Source organism: Capra hircus, chromosome 1 (assembly GCF_001704415.2).
Source record: "Capra hircus breed San Clemente chromosome 1, ASM170441v1, whole genome shotgun sequence".
NCBI classification, from domain to species: Eukaryota; Metazoa; Chordata; class Mammalia; order Artiodactyla; family Bovidae; genus Capra; species Capra hircus.
The window spans coordinates 83,864,283-83,888,327 of NC_030808.1; the positions used below are offsets into that span (position 1 = coordinate 83,864,283).

At 35.2% G+C, this 24,045-nt stretch overlaps 1 protein-coding gene across 3 annotated transcripts in view; it reads right to left on the minus strand.

Moving 5' to 3' along the window:
* The window catches only part of ATP11B (ATPase phospholipid transporting 11B (putative)), a 112,073-nt gene that overhangs the window by 55,144 nt on the left and 32,884 nt on the right, over positions 1-24,045 (minus strand). For all 3 annotated transcript variants that reach the window (XM_018047490.1, XM_005675219.3, XM_018047495.1), the window contains 13 exons: positions 21,387-21,494; positions 21,070-21,198; positions 20,367-20,470; positions 18,007-18,054; positions 15,852-15,916; positions 13,168-13,249; positions 8,025-8,175; positions 7,000-7,197; positions 4,588-4,830; positions 3,815-3,990; positions 2,389-2,457; positions 904-977; positions 504-607 (listed from right to left, as the gene is read on the minus strand). In XM_018047490.1, coding sequence (XP_017902979.1) covers positions 504-607; positions 904-977; positions 2,389-2,457; positions 3,815-3,990; positions 4,588-4,830; positions 7,000-7,197; positions 8,025-8,175; positions 13,168-13,249; positions 15,852-15,916; positions 18,007-18,054; positions 20,367-20,470; positions 21,070-21,198; positions 21,387-21,494 — 1,551 coding nt within the window. The remainder of the gene's footprint in view (positions 1-503; positions 608-903; positions 978-2,388; positions 2,458-3,814; positions 3,991-4,587; positions 4,831-6,999; positions 7,198-8,024; positions 8,176-13,167; positions 13,250-15,851; positions 15,917-18,006; positions 18,055-20,366; positions 20,471-21,069; positions 21,199-21,386; positions 21,495-24,045) is intronic.

Here is a 24,045-nt window from a genome sequence, read left to right on the forward strand (position 1 = left end):
CATACCTTGACTCATATAGTAACTCTGTATCATTCTGTGTTGCACGAGGAATTGTAAAACTATTTTCAAAGTTGGCTATATCATTTATATTTCCACAGCATGTATGAGGGCTCCAGGTTCTACACATTCTTGAGATTTTTTGTATAACCCCCTCCTTTTCTTGGCTGTGCCATGTGGAATCTTAATTCCCTGACCAGGAATAAAAATCTGTGCCCCCTGCAGTGGAAGCAAGAGTCTTAACCACTGGACCACCAGGGAAATTCCTCCTTTTATAATACAGCAATTTGAGGGGTCCTTAAAGCCATAAGTACTCTGGCTGTAATAGGTTCAAACAGAAGATATATGTTTGCAGGTTAAAAGGTCAGTATTTAACCAAAGAATGAGGAACCAACACAAAATGTAACACAACTACAGAATTACTGTAAATTTTGATAAAATACTAATGCAAACATCTTTCATATTTATTTTTAATGGTTTTTAAAATCAGAGAAATTTTCACTTACCAAAGCAAATTCATCTACATGAATTCTGGTTTTTTCTATTTCTCCACCTATACATTCAGGGAGAATTGATGATTCAGCGCCTTTAACAAATAAAAGCTTCTCACCTAAAAAGAAAATTGAACATTTAAAAAATTGTATTAGATACAATATTAAATAAGTGAAAGTGAAGTCGCTCAGTCGTGTCTGACTCTTTGCAACCCCGTGGACTGTAGCCCACCAGGCTCCTCCGTCCATGGGACGTCCATGGGATTCTCCAGGCAAGAATACTGGAGTGGGTTGCCATTTCCTTCTCCAGGGTATCTTCCCGACCCATGATCGAACTTAGGTCTCCTGCATTGCAGGCAGATGCTTTAACCTCTGAACCACCAGGTACAAATTCATAAAAGTTTAGATTTGTTACCTGAAGGTGCTTGAACAATTACACTCATTCTTCTACGATCTGGATCAAATTCCAAAATATGAAGCAGCTTGTATCTAAGGGAAAAAAAAATAAGAAAGACAAAATCTTTACTTTTTTGAATAATATTAAGTGACTATTTGGAAAGAACCCCCATAAGAGATAAAATGATTAATACAAAACAAGAAATTAATCTCAACTATATTTTTTAAGATGATGGATCATGAGTCAACAATACAAGATAGAAAAAGAAGAAACAGACATTTATTAAGTATTGGGTTGGACAAAAAATTCATTCAGTTCAGTTGCTCAGTTGTGTCTGACTCTTTGCAACCCCATGAATCGCAGCACACCAGGCCTCCCTGTCCATCACCATCTCCCGGAGTTCACTCAAACTCACATCCATTGAGTGGTGAAAAAGATCTCATGGGAAAACCTGAATGACCATTTTGGTCAGTCTAATACTTAACCGAATGCCACATACTTTACATACCTTCTATCATTGAACACCCATGAAAACCAAAGGATGTAGGTCTTATCTCACTTTACAGATGAAGACCATTAAACTCAGAAAGGCATATTCATTTGCCTAAGCCAAATAAGCATATGAGTGGCAGAGCAAGGATTGGAATCCAGATCTGCCCAGCTTCATGTTTCCTCACTAAAAACGGTGACTGATTCTAAACCCTTTTTTCTGCCCAAACACATCTGAGAAATATAAGCCTTCACATTAGTAACAGAGGCTCACTATAGCAGTGATTCTAAACCCAGGACAGGGCGCATGTATACAGCTGTGGGGGAAAGATCTCTCTAGGGAGCTGTAGAAGATTTGGTGTGTGATGGGTCAAGTGTGGAAGTTGATAAAATGAACTAAACAGATCCTAGATAAAAGTCGTCAAAGACTGGACACTATTTAGTTCAGAAAAGCATAGTTTGGATGAGCAGGGCTGGAGCTGAGATGTGATCAGAACTGATAAAAACCACAAAAGATATATGAATATGATAAGAATGGACGAATTTATCTAACAGTAAAAGTACTGGAAATGATACAACAGTTCCTTAATGTTTGAAAGATAAAAATCATTGGAAAGATAAAGAAATTTTTGTTTGGTGAGTAGAAACATAAAACTCATTACCTTTACATGTAAAAATAAACACATAAGTAAATTCAAGAACCATTAAGCTAAAGTACAGATGAAAGATTCAGATCATTATATTATTATTGTGATGAGATACAATGTAATACTGACATCATTCTAGAGCAGGCCTTGGTAAACTTTTAAGGTGCCAGATAGTAAATACTTTAGGCTTTGAACATCATATATGATCTCTGTTGCATTTTTGTTTCTGAAAACACTTTAAAAATGCAATTTAGTCTGCAAGCTATACAAAAACAAGCTGTAGGCCAGATCTGGCTTCTGGGTCATTTTACCAATTCCTGTTCTACAGTATTTAATACATAGAAAATTACATATAGAAAAAAATTACCGTTCCAGTTTTCCAAGAGTTTTAACTTCCATAATTTCTCCAGAATTACCAACAAACACGATGCCAAATCTAGGAAATAAAAGAAGAAAGAAATATAAGATATAAAGGATGAGAGATGGACCATAAAGAAGGCAGGCACAGTGCCAAAAAATGGATACTTTTAAAGTGGTGTTAGAGAAGACTCTTGAACAGTCCCTTGAACAGCAAGGAGATCAAACCAGTCAGTCCTAAAGCAAATCAACCCTAAATACTCATTCCAAGGACTGAAGCTGAAGCTCCAACAGTTTGGCCGCCTGATGCAAACAGCTACTCACTTGAAAAGGCCCTGTTGCTGGGAAAGATTGAAGGCAGAAGAAGAGGGCAACAGAGTATGAGATTGTTGGATGGCATCACTGAGTCAGTGGATAAGAACTTAGGCAAACTCCAGGAGATGGTGAGAGACAGGAAGGCCTGGCATGCTGCAGTCCATGAGGTTGCAAAGAGTTGGACACGATTGGGTGACTGAACAACATTTCATATTTTACAATATAACTTGAGTAAAAACATTGAAAATATAGGTTTAAGATATATTTTGAAGTATTTCCTTTGAGTATATATAGCATTATTTTTAAGAACTTAAAGGATTAGAGTAGGTACAAAACAATACACACGCAAGCGTTTCTCACAACATACTTCATAGCAACCAGACAGTAGCTAGTGGTGCCTGGACCTACTACAACACTACTTCTGCTGTCACAGTAAAATTTGCCATCAGAAGACTGAAAGAATTGAAGGACCAGGAGAAGTGCCATTATTTGATAATACTGCTGCTGCTGCTGCTAAGTTGCTTCAGTCATGTCCGACTCTGTGTGACCCCATAGACGGCAGCCTACTAGGCTCCTCCGTCCATGGGATTTTCCAGGCAAGAGTACTGGAGTGGGTTGCCATTGCCTTCTCCAGATAACACTGTTAGCCTATAATAAATGTGTTAAAATTTATGTAACAAAGTTACTTTGGCTTGTTGTTAACTTTGGGTATGGGTATGGGGATGGGGATGATTCAGCAGGTAAAGAATCTGCCTGCCAATGCAGGAGATGCAGGTTCCGTCCCCAGGTTGGGAAGATCCCTTGGAGGAGGAAATGTCAAACTACTCCAGTATTCTTTCCTGGGAAATCCCACAGACAGAGGAACCTGGCAGGCTACAGTCTGTAGGGTCACAAAGTCAGACAGCACTGCACACACATGCAGAATACAGTAGACTTTAAGGAGATCTCTTCAAAATATGACTTAATGCAAGCTTGACAACAAAATTAACGACATTTCACATTCTTATGTAAAATATTTTTATGTGCTTTTCTGCCTGAGAATTTAAAAGTATTTTCTTGTATTTTCACACTTTTATTTAAAAGGTATTTTTCTGAAGATTTGAAAATTATACTTAAACTACCTTGCAGCAGCTTCCACAAGAGCCTTTTCATCTGGTGAAGATGCATAGTACTCCAACTGGGCGGGTGCAAAACTGGACTGCCAGGGACCATCACCAATGCTATCAGTCTGAACACTGCTAATCTGTACAGTGTGACAGAGACTGACTGCTTTAAAGAAGAGATCATGTTCTTTAATCTGTAGAAACATAATTAATATTCACAATAAAAGTACCAATACCAAATAACATGTAGGAAACCAGAAACAAAATTCTAAAAAATGCTAATACAGTTTGTAATTTGATAAAATAACATGTAGAACCAGAGTGCTGTAATCTTGAATTGCATAAGTAATACCTAGGTGGCTGCTTCTGACTCCAAAGAGTTAAGACGTCATGTTTGCTTATGACCCTTCAACATCTGACTATCTTTTTAGTAGACATAACCAAATTGCAAGTAAAGATGAAAACTACTTTGTGGCAGAACTGAGATGGAAAAGGTATTATTATAAATTTAAGCTCTGTTCCTTAACAAAGTCTTATTTACTTCAAGGCAGAAAGCTGTTCCTTAACTTAGTCTCATTTAAACACCTAGAGACCTAAAGTAGACACATAATAAGTGACAATTTAAGCTGGCTTATGACTATAAATTCTCAATGCTGAACCAAAGTATAAACATTTCAAATGTATATTTCTTGCCCCACTAACACTTAAAACATTTTCTCCTACAACCCACCAACTACAAAGAATTACTATTTAAAATGAAATTCCTATTTATTAACTTAAAAATTGCTTACTAGTTCAGTTCCATTTTCAGGACTGGTTCTAAAGGAAGAACTGGTTGCAAGATGGGATAAATTGTTAAGATGGGCTAAACTAGTAAGATAAGATAAGTTTCCGTCTGAAGAGTCTGGTGTCGGTCCTTCAGATACAAGTCTACCATTGATTTCTTGGTATTTTGTACCATTAATTGAACATTCCCGAAACTGCATCTCGTTTTCTGTCAGTGTACCAGTTTTATCTGTAAACACATACTCCACCTAGAGATAGAAAAGAAAACAAACTTTTCTGTTCAGGGTCTTATATTAGACAAAAAAAAAAAAAAAAGCTGCCCTCTGCCTCCTGATGTTGTTTACCTATTAACATTGATATACTGATGTTGAGAGTACAGATAATTAATGATGCCACGGAAACAGGGTAACACAAAACATTTAAAATCTATATACTTTTCTAAGTCTGTGGCATCTTTAGGGTCATGTTCCTCTATAGAGGTGACTGATAGTTTTTGCTGAATAAACAGCAGAAATAGTTCCCTGGTCAGAGAACTATATTCCACATGCTGCAACTGAAAGATCTTATCTTGCATGCCCCCACATGCTGAAACCAAGACCTATCAGCCAAATAAATAAATTCAAAAAACAAACAAAAACCAGCTGCAATACTTCTGATGGCCACTTCTGCAAGTATACTTTAGGTCTTTTTCAAGATAAAGTGCCATATTTATTTTAGTACTTATTTATCGTATTTACCATATTTGTTGTATTTAATAATTTAGCAAGTACTGTTGTCATTAGGTTCCTCTCTTTTCATTTTAAATGTATTACTGACAAAGTTTATGTTATACCCCAATCTCATTTTCCCATAAACCCTGTGGTTTTTAGTAAGCAATTTTGCACAGCATAGTGATTTTTAGGAATGGATATGTCACATTACAGCAGAACTGATGAACTAAGATCCTGCAAACCACAGGGCATGGCCAAACACACACACTGTTCTGATATACTATAATATTAGAAATTTTAAATATTAAATAGAAATAAACCAAAAGATGGGTGGAAAAATAAAAGTGCATGACTTCTCCCAGAAACCATACTATAAAAACACAGAAATGAAAATTCAAAGTCAAAGACAATTAGGAAATTAGGATAAATGGTCTGACACTCAAATTAATCAATTTCAGAAGTAAAATTCCACAAAACAGAAAAAGACTTGTTATTAAAGAAATAAGGAAAACTCCTAGAAGTGAAGGACATGTTTCTAGATTGAGGACTTCAGAGTTCTTTGCCCAAAGGGAGTTAAAAAAAAGACCCCAAGGTGTATCATCGTCAAATTTCAGATTCATTGTACAGAGAAGACTGAAAACATTAACACTTCCAGAAACAAAACAACAGATCACATAGAAAAAATTGAGAATCAGAGTAGGATTGGATTTCTCATAGAAACACTAGAAACCAGAAAAAAATGGAGAATTGCTTTTGAAAATTTTGAGGAAAAGTAATTCCCAACCTGGGATGTGTTACCCAGCTAAATTATTAATCAAGTTTAAGAAGGGAATAAAGGTATTTTTAGACATGCAGAAACTCAAAATATATTCATCTTATGCATCCTTTCTGAAGAAGTTATTAGAAGATGTGGTCCACCAAAATAAGAGAATAAGCAACAGGTGGGAAGACATGGGAAGCAGAGGGCAGGAAATTTAAAACAGATGGGAGACAAAGGAAGTTCTAGGGTGATGGAAAAGGAAGTCCAGGGTGACAGCTGAGAAGCTGGCCCAGAAAGAAGTCCAAATTGAAGCAGAAAATGAAAGGCTTCAAAAGAGAAACGAGCAACAGAATAAAAAAGAGAAAGGAAATCCTAGATTACCTGCTGTGTTTGAATATGTGAGAGATGGTTAATACACTTGTCAGATTTGTTTGTGGTAAATGAAAATTAAGAGAATGGAAAAACAGAACAATTAAGTCTAACAAAACCAAAATACATAAGAAAAATGTAATTATAGTACTACACAGCACACAGAGAGAACTAGGAGTTAATAAACTATAACAAAACAGTTCTAATAATGTCAATAAGTGAATATTTATGAAATCCCAAATTGTGATTTAACAATATTGGGGAGCTACAGAGAGGCAAAGTGGGTATATGTCTGGGTATGTGTATAGAAGGAATAGTGTAAGGGTTATATCTCTATATTTCATACTAAATAATGTCTCAAGTTTAAAAATCCAGAAAAGAATACCATATAAAAATACAGTGCTAAATAATGAAGAACAACTTAAGATTTCAAATGGGAAACAAGAAACAAGGTGTGGAGCAAAGAAAGTGGGGCTGTTTTTTAGCATCAGTTTTGTAATATTTAGTTTTATTAGTCTTTGTACATTTACTGTTTTGATAAAAATAACAAATTAGAAAAACAAAAGGATCATTTTTACCTGTCCAAGTTCTTCATTCAGATCAGAAGTATTGACTTGAGCTTTCTCATCTGATTCTTCATGATAGAGATCAAGATCCCAGCCAATAAAAAATGATCCAAGAAATTTTTGCAGTTCCACTGTCACATATAATGAAATTGGAATGATGAAATTGTAGAGTACCAAAAAAGCAAGGAAGTCTGAAATAAATTTCAGAATCTGTGGGGAAAAAAATGATTTTGGGTAAGAAAAAATATGAGAATTTCTTTATCACCACTGAAGAAAATAATGTTTCACATTTAAATAGACTATCAACTATATTCTGAAACAGAATAGCCTCATGAATTGAAATTCATTTATCGAACTGTCCTTTCAACACATTTATTGCTCTTTAGAATTTTGGAGAGAAAGAAAAAAAGATTAAAACCAAATTACTTGTTACTTTTTGTGCTTGTGCACAAGCCTGTGCCCAGCTGCTCAGTCAGGTCTGACTCTGCAATACCACGGACTGTAGCCCGCCAAGCTCCTCTGTCCATGTAATTTTCTAGACAAGAATGGGTTGCCATTCTTGTCAGTCAGGGGATCTTCCTGACCCAGGGATTGAACCCACATATCCTGCATCGCAGGCAGAGATTCTTAACCACTGAGCCACTGGGGAAGCCCAGAGAATTACTCTGATAGAAGTGAAAATTAATTAATTTACTCTTTAGTTAATCTATAATATACAGTAAACAGAATAAAAATTTTAATATCTAGTACTGAAGTGGAATGCCAATACAGATAATCTAAATTTTTGTGATCTTTAACCATTCAAATTATGCCACAGGGAATGTAACTGCTTATGTCCTAAAATGTAAAAAGCATACCAGTACAAACATGTTGGCTACTCTTCACATGCAATATCCTTTTGATATCCTTCAACAATAATACTTTTAGGGGATGACAGTGATAACTCCTATAAGAAGTCACTACAAAGTGTTAAAAGATATAAAATTTCCAAACAATAAAATTTTCTTTATAACAGAGTCAAGAACACCATAAAATACCTTACTACTATTTCTTTGATGTTCTGTTTTTTGGTTATACCAAGGTTCATCCCATTTTTCTTCAGCTTGCCATGTATATTTCAAGATAGTACTGATGATGGCTTCAGAAATAAGGATTATTAGATAAATTATCAAAAATGTATTCATTGACCTGAAATGAAAAAAAGAGAATATAAAATGTATCAATAACACGTTACTATACTCATTTGTTTGGAAATTATTATTGGTATTAAATAAGACATTAAATATATAAGATATTATGATAGCTATCTAAATGACACAATTTATGACCATTCAATTAAATCTATTTACTAGAAATTAAAAAACAGATACATAGGATTACAACCATATTTACTATAGTTAAGCTACTGTTCAAAATGCTTATAGTAAATGACAGTTTTGGCCAGTTATTTTGCTGTAAATAACAAAAGATTTTCTACATTTTCAGGACCTATCTTACTTTATGTGCAAAGATAACTAATATTTGTATAGCACTCATATTTTATAGAACTTCTGTCACATCCACTAGAACTTGTCTTATGTTAAACAAAAAACAAGCTTGTCTAATGTTTATAAAAACCTGTGAGGAAGAGACTGCATCCTTTTTAAAGATGGTGACCAAAACTCAAAAATCATTCTGTAGATTTCCCAAAATCATACAAGTCATGAATTGACTTTAAAATCCCTCTTTTCACTGGGCAAGCTTAATATTTTATCTCTGAAGTCCTTCATCAACATTCTGTTCTTTTCAGCACACGACTTTATATGGATTTTGTTAGGTATACACCTAGGTACTCCTTTGGGGGTGATGACTGCAAATGGCATTATTTAAGTTTCAACTTCTGTCATTGGTGTTTCTTTTTCAATGTCATCATTTAGTGCTATGACAGTTAATTTTATGTGCTGACTTGACCAGGCTAACCAGAGAGCTGGTAAAACATTGTTTCTGGATGTGTTTGTGAGGGTGTCTCTGGAAGAGATAGTTGGTTCAGTTGACTTAGTAAAGACATACACCCTCACCAATATAGGCAGTTAGTCGCTCAGTCATGTCTGACTTTTTGCAAGCCCATAGACTATAGTCTGCCAGGCTCCTCTGTCCATGGAATTCTCCAGGCAAAAATACTGGAGTGGGTAACCATTCCCTTCTCCAGCATATCTTCCTGACCTAGTGACTGAACATGGGTCTCCTGCACTGCAGGCAGACTCGTTACTGTCTGAGCCAGCAGGGAAGCCCCAATATAGGCAGGCATCATCCAATTTATTGAGGGCTCAAATGGAACAACAACAACAACAAAAAGGTGAAGGAAGGACAAATTCTATCTCTTCCTGATTTGGGACATCAGAGCTGCTGGTTCTTAGGACTTTGGATTTGGGCTAAATGATACCACCGAGTTTCCCGGGTCTCTATCTTGCATTTGGCCGACTGAGACTTCATGGGCTCCACAACTGCATGAGCCAATTCCTATAATAAATCTTCCCTTATATGTAACTTAGGTATAAACTACTGGCTTAGTTTCTCTAGAGAATCGTAATACAAGTACTATACATTTCCTTCTCAGCACTGCTATAGCTACATTCTACAAAATGTGATTGTTGTATTTTCATTAATTTCTAGATATTTACAAATTTTTTCTCTGAAATTTCCTATTTGACCCACAGATTACTTAGAAGACCCCCAGCTGCTCCACATCTGCCAATACTTGGAACCTTCAGTTTGCATTTTCACCACTTCAATACATGTGTCTTGATATCTCTTTGTAGTTCTTTGTATCTCTTATGACTAATGATATACTTTTTCATGTGCCTGTTGGCCACATGTATATTCTCCTTTGTGAAATATCTGTTCATATCTTACCTCTTTTTTCACTGGGCTGTTTTTATTATAAATATATAGGAGTTTTTAATATATCATTATATATTCTGAATACAAGTTCTTTGTAAGATAGATCTTGTGAATATCTTCTCCCAGTTTGTGGCTTATTTATTCATTTCCTTAATCGTGTAGTCTGATGAGAAGTTTTTAACTTTGAGGAAGTCCAGTTTATCAATTTTTCCTTTTATTTATGCTATTTGTGTCCTAAAAAATACTTAGTTATCTCCAGGTTGTGAAGATATCTTCCTAAGTTTTCTTCTAAAAGTTTCATAGTTTTAGTATTTATGTTTAGGTCTATGATCTATCCTAAAAAATTTTTTGGTGTACAGTTTAAGGCAGGAGTTGAAGTTTATTATTTTTTTTCCAACTTGAATATCCAATTGTTGTTATATCATTTGTTGAAAAGACTTTTTCCTCACTGAATTCATTTAATGCTTTGGTTGAAAATCACTATTTCTCAACTCTCTATATTTTAACCTACTGAATTATCTGTTCATGCTAAAATCATATAAAACTTACTGTAGCTTTATACTGTCTTGAAATGAGGAAATGCAAATCTTTTAAGCTTTCTCTCTTCTACTGCTTTTTCCCTTTGATCCCTCGATCTAGGTATGCCGCTGCTGCTGCTGCTAAGTTGCTTCAGTCGTGCCCAATCTAGGTATAGATTTACCTATTTTAATATTTGCAAAGAAGCAACTTTTGGCTCTAATTTTGTCTATTGCTTTTTATTCTATTGTTTAAAGCCTGCATTTTAAATATTTCTTCTCTTTATTCTCGGATTGGGTTTAATTGCTTCTTTTTATCCAGTGATTTGCGTAGAATTTATGTGCCTGTTTTGGAGTTCATTCCCTTAAATGATTTTCCCCTTGTTAGCTGCTCCTTCAGCTTTGAACTTTGTCCTCTAACATCTACACACGATAAAGCTCAGGCTCTCTCATAGCCTGTGCAACAGCATAGTAAATAAAAAGGGCCCTCAGGTAAAAAGCTGCACTCCCCCTTGCTGCTGCTGTCATTTTTCAGGAGTACACTCCTTGCCAGTTTCTGTTTTTGATCACTTTCCAATGCTTCCAAATACTTGTTTATTAATACTCTGCCCAGATTTTATAATTGTTTTCTGCAGGAGGTTTAGTCCGCTCAAGTGGTTCCATTATTATTCAACAATATTTATTTTAAAATCATTATTTTAGCACGTACAATATGCCAAATATTGTGCAAAATGCTACATGTATACAGAAATGCTAGAAAGCATCCATTCCTCTTTGACATTGATCTTAATATTTGGAAGGGTGGTTTCCTGGTGGTCCTCAGTAGTTAGGACTCTGAGCTTTCAGTGTTGTAAGCCCAGGTTCGATCCCTGGTTGGAGAACTAATATTCCACATGCTGTATGGCATGGCCAAAATATATACATATACATATATATATATATTTGCATCTCCTCAAAATATATACATATATACATATATATGTATTTGCAGGCAAGGGACACAAAAGCAAAAAGGGACTATATCAAACTAAAAAGCTTTTGCACAGTAAAGGAAACTATCAATAAAACAAAAAAGCAGCCCACCGAATTGAGAGAAAACTTTACAAATAATATATCTGACAAGAGGTTAATAGCCAAAATTTATAAAAATTTAGACAACCTAACATCAGAAAAACAATCAATTAAAAAATTGGCAAAAGATCTAATTGGACATTTTCCCAAACCAGGGAAATGCAAATCAAAACCATGAGATACCACCTCATATCTGTCCGAATAGCTATCATCAAAAATACAATGAATGACAAGTATTGGTGAGGATGTGGAGAAAAGGGAACTCTAATACACCAATTAGAAAATAGTGAAAGACTTAATTTTGGGGGCCTCCAAAATCACTGCAGACAGTGATTGCAGCCATAAAATTAAAAGACACTTGCTCCTTGGAAAAAAAGCTATGCCCAACCTAGACAGCATATTAAAAAGTATACATTACTTTGCCAACAAAGGTCTATCTAGTCAAAGCTATGGTTTCCAGTAGTCATGTATGGATGTGAGAGTTGGACTATAAAAAATGCTGAGTGCCAAAGAATTGATGCTTTTGAACTGTGGTGTTGGAGAAGACTCTTCAGAGTCCCCTGGAGTGCAAGGAGATCCAACCGGTCCATCCTAAAGGAAATCAGTCCAGAATACTCATTGGAAAGACTGATGCAGAAACTCCAATACTTTGGTCACCTGATAAGAACAGCTGACTCATTGGAAAAGACCCTGATGCTGGGAAAGACTGAAGACAGGAGGAGAAGGGGGTGACAGAGGATGAGATGGTTGGATGGCATCACTGACTCAATGGACATGAGTTTGAGTAAGCTCCAGGAGTTGGTGATGGACAGGGAAGCCTGGCATGCTGCAGTCCATGGGGTCGCAAAGAGTCGGACGCGACTGAACTGAACTGAATACACCAATGGTGAGACTGTAAATTGGTGCAGCCACTATGGAAAACAATATGGAGGTTCCTCAAAAAAGGTTAAAATAGAACTGCCATATGGTCCAGCAACTTCACTTTTGTGTATTTACTCAAAGAAAACAAAAACACTAGTTTGAAAAGATATATGCACCCAATGTTCACTGTAGCATTATCTACAATAGCCAAGATATGGAAGCAACCTCAGTGTCCACCAACAGATGAGTGGATAAAAAAGATGTGGTATATATATACACAGTGGAATATTACTCAGCCATAAAAAATGAAATATTGCCACCAGTGACATGGATGAATCTAAAGGGTATTATTCTAAATCAGACAGAAAGACAAATACCATATGATCTTATATGTGGAATCTAAAAAAAAACAAAATGAAAACAGACTCACAGATATAAACAGGTGGTTGCCTGACGGGATTGGGGAAATGGGTAAAATTGGTGAAAAGGGATTAAGAGGTACAAATCTTTGGTTATAAAATAAATGACACGAGGATGTAATATCTGTATAAGGGATATGGTCAATAATGTTGCAATAACTTTGTATGGGGACAGATGATTACTAGTCTCATTGTATCATTTCATAATTGATACAAATGTCAAATCACAACATACATCTGAAACTAATATTATTCCTCAGCTGCATGTCAATAAATCAGAATTGAATAAAAATGAGAAACTCTCCCTATCCTCAAGGATACCATCTTTTGTTGACTTGAAACATACATTTATACCACATATTTTATATATATATAATATCAATTTATGTGATATTATGTCACATATTTATGTGTAAATAAAATAGTTTTCTTACTTTTCTACTGCAGATCGTTTCTGCGATTTGCTCTTGTAATTTAATGCCATCTTAGTTTCCATTCCGGTGTATACAGCAACACCTGAAAAACAAAACCATCTTAAACTAATCCTCCACCATGTTTCACAAAAGCAATGGACTCACTAGCATGAAAGCAACTTAAAAAATGTATCAACTGACAGTTGTTAGAGTTCGGCTTTCAAGTCCCAGAGGTTTTTGGGAAACTCCAGTCATTCAGCTGACTGAGAAAGGCATATAGATTCTGTTCCCGAATAATAACTGAAATATTTGAATGAAAGCGGTGTTACTTGAGTTGGAACTGATGGGGCAAAGTATTTGGAAAGATAAAGATAGCAGAGAATGCCATTACAGATATAGCAAATAGTGCACTAACTATAGGGCAAAGACAGAAATGGAAAAGCACTTTCTATTAGGTTGTAACAATGGACTCGGGTCAGTTTGAAAGGCCTTGAATGCCAGGATCTGGAGTCTAGACATAATCTCATAGGCACTGGAAAGATAATATGGAAATCTGTCAGAGTAAATGAAGTAAATACAAGGAAACTGCTATTCTAAAAACATGTGCCTATGAGAAAGACTGAGATGAGAGAGAACAACAGTAATAATGGGACTAAAACTGGGAAGAGCAGTCTTGAAATTAGGTAAGAGCAGTCTTATTTAAAAAAAAAAAAAAAAACTTTGGAGTTAGAGCTTTGTTTGAATGCTAGCTCTGCCACTTAGTTCTGCAACCTTGAGCAAGTTATTTAATCTTTCTGAGAATCAATTTCTCCATCTTTAAATGGGAAAAAATAACCTCATTAAAACTGCTGCAAGGTTGTGCGACAAATTAGCTAAATGCCTAGAAACAGAAAGATGATCAATAAATGTTTATGCCTATTCCTAAGCAGCATGATGTGAGGAACAATATTTATCATGCTCTCTTCATAAAGATCTGTCCTGGAATTTTCACTATTAGAATTATTCCTTAAAGGTAGAGATTACAACTCAAACGATAAAGGGCACCAAAATTATAGAAATGTGAGAAATCAGACAGAATGGTACAACATAGAGAGGCGGTGCTTAGGAAAACAGCAGCAAACTCACCTAAAGGAATATACATTTCCTTTACATTTAAAACTGTGAAAGGTATTACTGCTAGAGAGGTGTTAAAATACAGCATTATATGAGAAGGCCTAAAAGTCCTGGAGGTTTCTTTGGACTTTTTAAACCATAAAACTTTTACTATTCCTTTTTAAAGAATAACTATTTACTATTATTTAAAGAATAACTATTTACTACTATTATTACTATATAACTAATTACTATTCCTTTACTATTTCCTTTTTTAAATTGTGGCAGAATACACGTAACATACATTTACCATTTTAATTCAGAGGTACTTAGTTACATTCACAATGTTGTGCAACCATCCTCACTAACTAAGAATATTTAACCCCGCACCTCCCCCTCCCCCCCAAAAAACTCTGAACCCATTAGGCCATCATTTCCCATTCCCCTACCCAGCTCCTGGGAACCACTAACCTAGTTTCTGTCTCTATGAATTTGCTTATTTTGGACTTTTAAAATAAATGGAATCATACAGTATGTGGCCTTTTCTGTTTGATTTCTTTCACTCAGTATAATGTTTTCAAAGTTTATGTTGCAGCATGTATCAGTACTGCATTTCATACAGGGGAATAATATTCCATTAGTTGGATAGCCTACATTTTGTTTATCCACTCATTAGTCGATAAGACATTTGGGCAGTTCCTACCCTTTCAGCTATTGTGAACAGTGTATGAACGTTCTCATACAAGCCTTTGTTTGAGCATCTGTCTTCAGTTCTTTAAGTTATATATCTAGAAGTAGAATTGCCAGGTGATATGTTTATAATTCTACGTTTAACTTATTGAGGAACTGCCAAACTATTTTCCACAGCAGCTGGAACATCCTTCTCCTACCAGCAATGTATGAGAGTTCCAATCTCTCCACATTTTGGTCACACTCATTACTCTCCTTTTTAAAAAATTATGGATTTCTTTATCAGACAGCCTAACACTGAGAGATAAGATATAGTACAGTTAACAGAAAACAAAAGAATGAGAAAGAAGAGCTCAAAAGCTAACGGTCATTCCTTAAAGGTGAGGAGCTAGTTGATGGCTAAAGGTTATCATTAACTTCATAATTTACCTAGAGTTGACTCAGAGCATAGTGAATTGAGATCTCCAGTGTAAGAACACTATCTATTTATCCTTTTGATCCAGTCAGTGTATGTAAAAACAGCATCTGATATACAGTCACAGATCAGTAAGAATTTGCTGAAGGAATAAATGAGCTAGCAGTTTTAACAATCCAATCTAACTATACTGGAATTATACAAGTGGTTTATTGCACCATGGTGCCAGATTATATAGTTCTCAACACCATTAATACAAATGCCAGAATTATCTTCTTAGCACGAAGTATTCACAAAGCAAATATAACAGCAAGGTTCTAATCTATTATTCAAAAGTTGGAATTAAGAAAAAATACAACACAAAATTATATTAACACAATCTTTGAAAGAAAATTATCAGAGACAATAAATTATCTAACCAAAATAACACAAATGCTGCGCTTTCAAAAATACTTCATATAAAGCATCAAAACAAATCTATTATTAAAATTTTTCAATATATACAAACCAAAAATTTCTTTTGTGTTTTTTAATCTGGCTCCACGAAGCAAGAGACTCTCTGGCCCCAGAGGTCTAGGGGGAAAAATAACCAAAAGCATTAAATATATTAAAAATTCAAGTAAAATTTAAATGGCATCTTTAGCAGACAGAAGGGACTTAAAGCTATACTTACAACAATGCTTTCACATAAAACCAAAATCTCAGCTAGTATAAAGCTGTCTAGGTCAATCATGATGTTAGTTACTGTAACAACAAATGCCTGCTTTAGCATTTCAGTCATTTTAAGGTCAATGACTCAGAAATAAGATTATGCCTGTAGACATAATCAGAAAGCCACTAGTTTTAGAAGTTTAGACATAAAACTCAACAAAACCAAAAAATTAAGTGATAACTTAAAAATGTTTTACAGAAGACAAAATTTTAAAATTTGACCAAAATCAATAAAGTTTTCAAAGGGAAAATACAGAATTAAAATGCAACGTAAACAGGTTGCGTGAAGGAAAAAAGCAATGTAAACAGAAATTGTATTATGATTCGTGTATAAATGCATGTTTTCTGCACAATTAAAATTATACTAGGTTACAAAAGATAACATAGTAAGTGAGTTAGTATTTTTTTTAGGCAAGATCAGCACTACAACCTGACTACTTGCATTGCATACTTCCTGGAGCATGGGGGTCTTCTTGCTGTTTGAATTTCTCTCCATAATGGAGATATAAAATGAGAAGAAATAACTAGAAAGGAAAATTGTATTTTCTTAGTGATAGCAAATGGTAACTCTGTTATAGATGGATTAAAAAGCTTTAATTTTGTTGATATTCCTTATCATAAGGCTTTTCTGAAATATACATACAAGGTTATCCAAATTAAACAGAATTTGAACCAATTCTGAAGAGGTCTATAAACCCAAACCCCCAAAAAATGCAATGAATACAGGGGGTCAGGTTTTTGGCTATGTATAACAAGTATGGTTTTATTAGATCACATATTTGGAACACAATGAATGGATATTCCAAAATCAATTATTCAGGAGACTTATTACAGTTCTTTTTCCTTTGGTTCCAACAATGAATAGAAAAACTTCAAGCTTAAGTTGGCATAAAAAATTAGGATATAATAGTAGAAAGTCTCAAAAATTAGTTCACTCTGGTTGCTTCAGCAAAGAACAAGGCTCCCTTAAAAAACAAACAAAAAAACCTCAAAATATTCTCCTTGCTAACATAATTGATCTTTTCCTTTACCAGCCACAATATCTTAATGCAAGTCATACTATGTATCCACACAAGCATTCCATTATGTCACTACAGAAATCAAAATAAAACCCAGTCATTGTTGTTCAGCAGGGGTCCCTAAACTTACAAAGACCTCGTCACAGAGTTCACTGAAAGTGCCCCTATGTTAACTTTTATTAAAAATGTGAATCCATTCTGATGCATATTTTTGGTGGCTTGTCTTGAGGATTTTATTAAAACAAATTCTCAGTTCTTTATGTTAGTATCTTATTTTATGCAGCCAGTATAAACTGAACATCTCCAGAAAATAGGTGGAATGCTAATTAGACATTCAAGGGTTGATTCCAAGATTTATTCTGAATTCAGCTTTGTGGTCATGAGTAACAATGTAATCTCACCCTATGAGAAAATCTTTGAAATGACAAGTTTTTCATGTAGGTACCAGAAATTAACCTGAATATTGAGGGAAAACAAACCAAAACAACCAACCAACCAAACAGAAGAGTAAAGAAGTTCTAGATTGCCCAGTACTCTAGTTTATGAGGAATGATTTTGAAGTGAAGACCATAAGACATTTTTTGTATTCTAGACTTAGGTGGTGGTAGTTTAGATGTGTAAGAATGTGAACAGGAACCACTGTTTCCTTTATGTTACTATCTCATATTATTAATACTACCTAATATTATTAGACAAAGAAATACTAGTATACCAATAATCTTATTAACTTATTTTAATATTATTTCACAGCATTTGCTTCATCCTTGTCTCATTTGCTGCTGCTGGAAATTTGCTAGATAAAATGTTAAATATTTTCAACTCTTTTTCATGATCCCATTGCTTACTTATCTAATCTCCCTTTAACTTGATTTTACTCCCTCCCCCAAACAATTTTCACTTAAAAGTGATTAGATAATGCAAATTTATTCTTACCTTACAATTTCTTCCATTTGTTGAGTTATTGTCATTCGTCCCATGAATCTATCAAAGAATTCATCATGTTACAAAAAAACTAACAATACATTTATGACATCAATAGGTGGAAAATTTCAAGAAAGTTTTGGCACTATTCTTATACATGAAACAAAACCAGTCTTTTGCATATATGAATGATCCAATATTCATACTAGAAATTACAAAGGTAAATCAGTCACTAAGCTTTAAAAAATTAGTATTGTTAGATTCACAGGGAGTGATCAGTGGTGCTGTTTTCCCTCTCATGTTCTTCTGCTTCATCCCGTTCCATTTGTGGAGGAGCAGCGTAAAGCCTTCCCCCACCATGCAGTGTGCTCCCTGCCATCCCATGCATGATCTTCCTGGGCTTTGCAGATGATGTACAAATATGTGCTGGTGCCATAAGCTGTTGCTGCCGCCCACAGCTGTCTCACTGGCTCTCCTCATGGTTTATTTCACCCACTTTTGCCATCAAAATTGTAGCAGGAATTAATGGCCTAGAGGCTAGCCAGTTGCTAGTCATTTCTGCTTCCATCATTGTCTTCAACCTCCTAGTGGAGCTGGAAGGCGATTACTGGGATGATCATGTCTTTTCCTTCCACTTTATGCCTTTTTTTCCTACCGCCATGGGACTGCTCTACCATAACGAGTAGCAGAGAGCCTCTGGCTAGTGACAGTGCACCAGAATGAGAATGAGAACAGTGCCTCCATGGAGTGTGACAACATGACCCTCATTCACTTGCTACTTAAAAGTCTTTGGGCCCATGAGTGAGAGAAACCTCACCCTGCTTCTACTGCTGCTACAGGCCATGGGTGGTGCTGTCACCTTCTCCGTTCTGACCAGCTGTCCAACTCCTCCGTGTCAGAGTCCCCTGATCCACTGCACTTTAATTCACAGCCTCCAGGTTTCTAACTCTGGCTGACCCCTTCTGGACCAAGACTGCTTCCCAGCCCAGGCCTCTCCCACCCTTCATTCTCCTCCAGATTGTGACCTCAGCATCTTGTTCCCCTTGTGACTACTGACATCCTGGGCCTTTCTTGCCCTCTAAAAACTACTGCTTGGACTCTGCCTATGGCTTTCTTGAATTTGCCACTCTCCTTCTCCATTCTGTTTTGCAGCCTCCTAAGGCAGAATACTGTAGTTTTTATGCAATTATCCACAACTGACACTCAAGGAGTATGTTGGGCCTGGGAATAGAACCCTGGTTGGGGACAGGGATACAAGTTCAAAGATGGCTTGACATTTGGCTATAAATCATGTATTCTGATTAACAGCAGATCAGGGGGTCAGATGCTCCCAGTAGGGACAATAAAATGTTGTATTTCTTATTTTAAAAAGCTTTTGTAAACTTTCTCCCCATTTTTCAAATAAGGCAAAACCACTCAAAGCATTAGTCACATTTGATCTCATTATTAATCTTATGCTTTCTTAATGCTGCATCATATTCTAGTTTTCAATAATCTTTTTATAATTCATCCTTTCCTGAGACTTAGAAATAACAGCAATATAGAACTCAAAGCACTGAATTCTTCACAGTTAAATCTATCTTACAATTAAAATGCACAGAACTTCAATTTTTTATAGTTAAGTGAAAATTCCATATTGTTTTTGTTTTTGATGAAAATGTAAGGTTTTTATACCACACAAGAGAAAATTCCATTATAAATGTATGGATCCAGAACAAAGATATGTAAGAGATCTGAAAAAGCCAATGACTAATGATAACATCTTAAGCCAATAAATGCAGAGAATGACAAAAAGCTGATGTCAATTTTTACAATGTGGTTGTGATTTTTACTCTTACCCATTTTTGAGTAAAAATGAGTAGTTTTCTCATGGAAGTTTTTAATAATGAAAGTTGTTTCCATTTCATAGATGGCAATAATTAGCATATAGCTCGCTGAAAGATGACTTACAGTGTTAAAATGAGTTAGTTCCTAAAGAACAGAAAGACATGGCCTTCACGGAGCACATATACACATGTGCCTGAGTGCATATACACACACACACACCATTAGATTATTTTCTTCTAACGAAATAACTTTATTTCCCTCATAATTACTATTACTGTTATAATGTTTACTGCTATTGTTATAAAGCCAGTTCACATCAAAGTAGAAGATAACAGGGAGGAACATGTGAATAAAAGCAAAGCTTTTAATACTTCAGCTCAGAATTCTGCCAAATTCTGTTTTTAGCTTTGACCCCATTTAACTGATCTCCCGCCTTGCTCCCCCCAGTAATGTCTTCAAACAGGTATTTCGTTGCATGTTTATGACTGTAAAAAATGAGACCTGTAAACAGACTTAAAATGAACATGGTGATTACCACATCATACCTGTACAAGTCCGCTTCTGGCTGCTGGCATTCTACCACAGCTATAAGAGTGTCCAAATTGGCAACTGTCTGTAATACCGCTGTTTCTGGAACTGCCACATGTGTCTGAAAAAAAGAAAAGTTAAAGCCCATAGTTTTGAGATCTAAATGGGACCTCAGACATCATTTATTTCAAATCTCTTTTACAAATGAAATCATAGCATTCTGTACTTGAGATCACTAAGCTAGACGGCAGAAGAGAAGAGAAAGAACGTAAAGTAACAAGCAATAAAAGGAGCTACTGTGACTACCTGTCTACAAAGGGCATTTGCATACAAGGAAATTAAGTCTGTAAGTGTGTTAATAGTCATCACTGCTCAAAGTTTATTGCAAATAAATTTAATAGGTAGAAAAAAGTGAATCAAGTAAAATCTTTGATTGTACTTTGAAAATTGAGAAAAATTTAAATGTGCCCTCTATTTAAAAAAGCACCAGTATATTAAAAGATTATAGTTTCTCCAAAGCACTTTTTACTTAACTTGCCTAAACCATGTGAGGCTAACCTTGAAGTAAAATGTATACTTTCATGAAGTAATTAACAGTAACTTAAAACATTTCTCCTTTATCAGGTCAAACTTTATTACCTTAACCAAAGGAAAATATCACTATAATCCAGAGATGTTTTGTTCACCAAGAGCCACACTCAAACATACACATGTACAAACCTTCAGGTTAGTTTCTCCATCCAAACTAGCAGTTGTAACGTGACAAGAACCATCAAGTCGATCTGAGGACAGAAGCACCAAATCTGCAGGGAAAATTTCATTTTTGGCTACTCGAACAATATCACCCACCTATGAAGAATTTTGGGGAAAAGTGAATATACAGATTTTAAAAGGCAGGACTTATTTTTATTGGGTTCTAAACAAGTGGTCTACTACAATATTTTAATGTAGGAAAGTAGACTTTAACTAAAATATAATCAGATTAGAATTTTTGCTTTTAAAATATAATTGATTTCTATTATTTATTAAATGCATACCCGAATGTTTTTTGATCTAGTTGTTACAAGGCCACCACTTCGAACAACATAAACAGGAGCTCCATTTACTTCATTATCTGAGATATGTCTTAGCCAATCTTCATAACCCTGTATGCATCAAAAGAATAAAAAAAGCCCCTCTTAGTATAAATTAGAAGATGTGTGTATGTGTGTGTGTGTGTTAGTCGCTCAGTTGTGTCCGACTCGCCTGCCAGGCATCTCTGTCCATGGGATTCTCCAGGCAAGAATACTGGAGTGGATTGCCATTCTCTTCTCCAGAGATACTTTTTATCAAATGAGAAACGGAAACATAATTTTCCCCAAACATTTCATTCATTAGAACCATGTTAGACTACTTTGGCATTCATTACTACTAGAAACACTCTCTTCACTTGGTTTTCATCACACACGTTCCTGGTTTTCATAGTACCTCTCCAGTTACTTCTTCTCAGTTTACTATGGGAGGCTCCTTCTATATCATCTTAATGGGCCCTTTTTTCACCCTTCTCTTACTTCCTACTACCTGATTTCTTTATCCCTGTGTCTTCAAAAATTCTGAAATTTCTATCTCCAGCCTGTATCTCCAGACTCTAATAAACTTGAATATCCAAATGCATTAATATTTCCATTTTGATATCTCATAAATAACATTAAACATTTCAAAACTAAACTGATGATGTTATCCTTAAAATCTGCTGCATTTCCAATGTCTCCTATCTTGACAAATGACTCATTTTGGAGAGAGACAGCTTCTAAGTTATTATTATTATATTAAACTCACTCCTTTGGCAGATATATTATAAACTCACTAACATCTTTTCAACTTAGTTACAGCACCATATTCCAACTAAATCCACTCTTTATTTGGCTAAATTTATACTGAGAAACCAAGTAAAGAAGTATGTCAACATTTAACACTTTCTTAAAAATATTCAAGAGGTTCATTCATTCATCTATTCATCTATCAAATATTTATTTCATGTCAAATATGTGCATAACCTTGTTCTGGTCACTGGTAACATAATAATAATATGAAACAAAGTCTCCGCCCTCAGAGAACTAAACATTCAAATGAAGGTAACAGAGAAACTAATAAACAAGCATTTATTCAACAGAATAGGTAGTGAATAAGAAATGATATAAGCAAAAAGACCAGAGCAGCGAATGAGACAGTGACACAGAGGTTAGGAAACGCTTAAGGTGTCCAAGAGGTAATAGTTGTATTTGCAAGCACAAATTGTTATATGTGTGTGTCTGGAGTTCAGAGCATAGTTTCAGGATACATGTAAATTTAGACCCACTAGACTTGATGAAATCACCAAAGAAGAACTTATATATAGAAAAGAAGTCCAAGGGACAAATATTTATTACTCTGATGCAATAAATGACATCTACAAAACCAAATGAATATGTAATTGTATTAAGTGATCTGGATGCTTACTGACTGACATGAATCCTAGTTTCCAACAGGGCAATGAATAAAGGGAAATCAAACTTACAGCAGTAGCATGCTATTCAGACACATTAGATTAACTGTTAATTTATAGACTTCCCTTGCCTTTATCAAATAAGTAATAAATAAACTACATCTCAGAATTATAAAATGTTTGCCAATTTTGTTTCTATGCCAGTTTAAACCTTATCCCTAAATCTTACAAAATGAAAACTTATCAAACTGGCACATGAAAATTTAAATTAACTCTTTCAAGAGGAAGGGAGCAGTTCTGAACAGTTGAGCTTCTGCCAAGATATTTTGAGAAGTGGCAGCTATATAAACATGATGCTTCTAGGGATTTTTTAAATTTCTTGTCATGTTTATCCAATAATACTGTTTTTCTGTACCTAGATGTTAGTATCAAATCAGATCTAGTTGAAGCTATTCCCTTAGAGTACAACTTTACATAAAAATCAATTTCACACAGAAAGCTGTAAAAAGTAGGAAAGCACTATACAATTTTTATTCAAAATTTTTTATTCAATTGTACAGAAGTACAGGCTTTACTCCTAAACATATCCCCTTCCTTTCAATTATATATCCTTTAAATACTACCAAACTCTACAAAGATGATTATAACAATCTGTTTCACACATAACTTGGTTTGTACACACAAAATGCTTGCTTTTGGATACTTCTTAGGTCTATGTTAAAGGAACAACATACTTTAATCATTATAATCATCCCATCAGTCACCAAGTACCTGATAAGAGTGGCTTACCTCAGTTTAATTTTTACCATTTGCAGAATCAAACAAATTTGCTCTTTTTCTTTTTATAATTTATTTTTTTGGCTGTGCTAGGTCTTTCACTGCTGTGCGGGTTCTTCTCTAGCTGCAGGAGCAGGGGCTGCTCTCTAGTGCATGGGCTTCCCCCTGCAGTGGCCTCTCCTATTGCAGGGCACAAGCTCTAGGGCACTCAGGCTTCAGTAGCTGTTGATTCCTGGGCTCTAGGGCACAGGCTTAGAATTTGTGATACACAGGCTTACTTGCCCTATGGCATGTGGGACCTTCCTGGATCAGGGACTGACCCCATGTCTCCTGATTTGGCAGGTGGATTCTTTATCTCTGAGCCACTAGGAAAGCCCTAAATTTGCTTTCTTATGAAAATTACTTTTGTAACAATAAATCTCACTTTGGAGGAGAAAACTTCTGAATGACTTGGG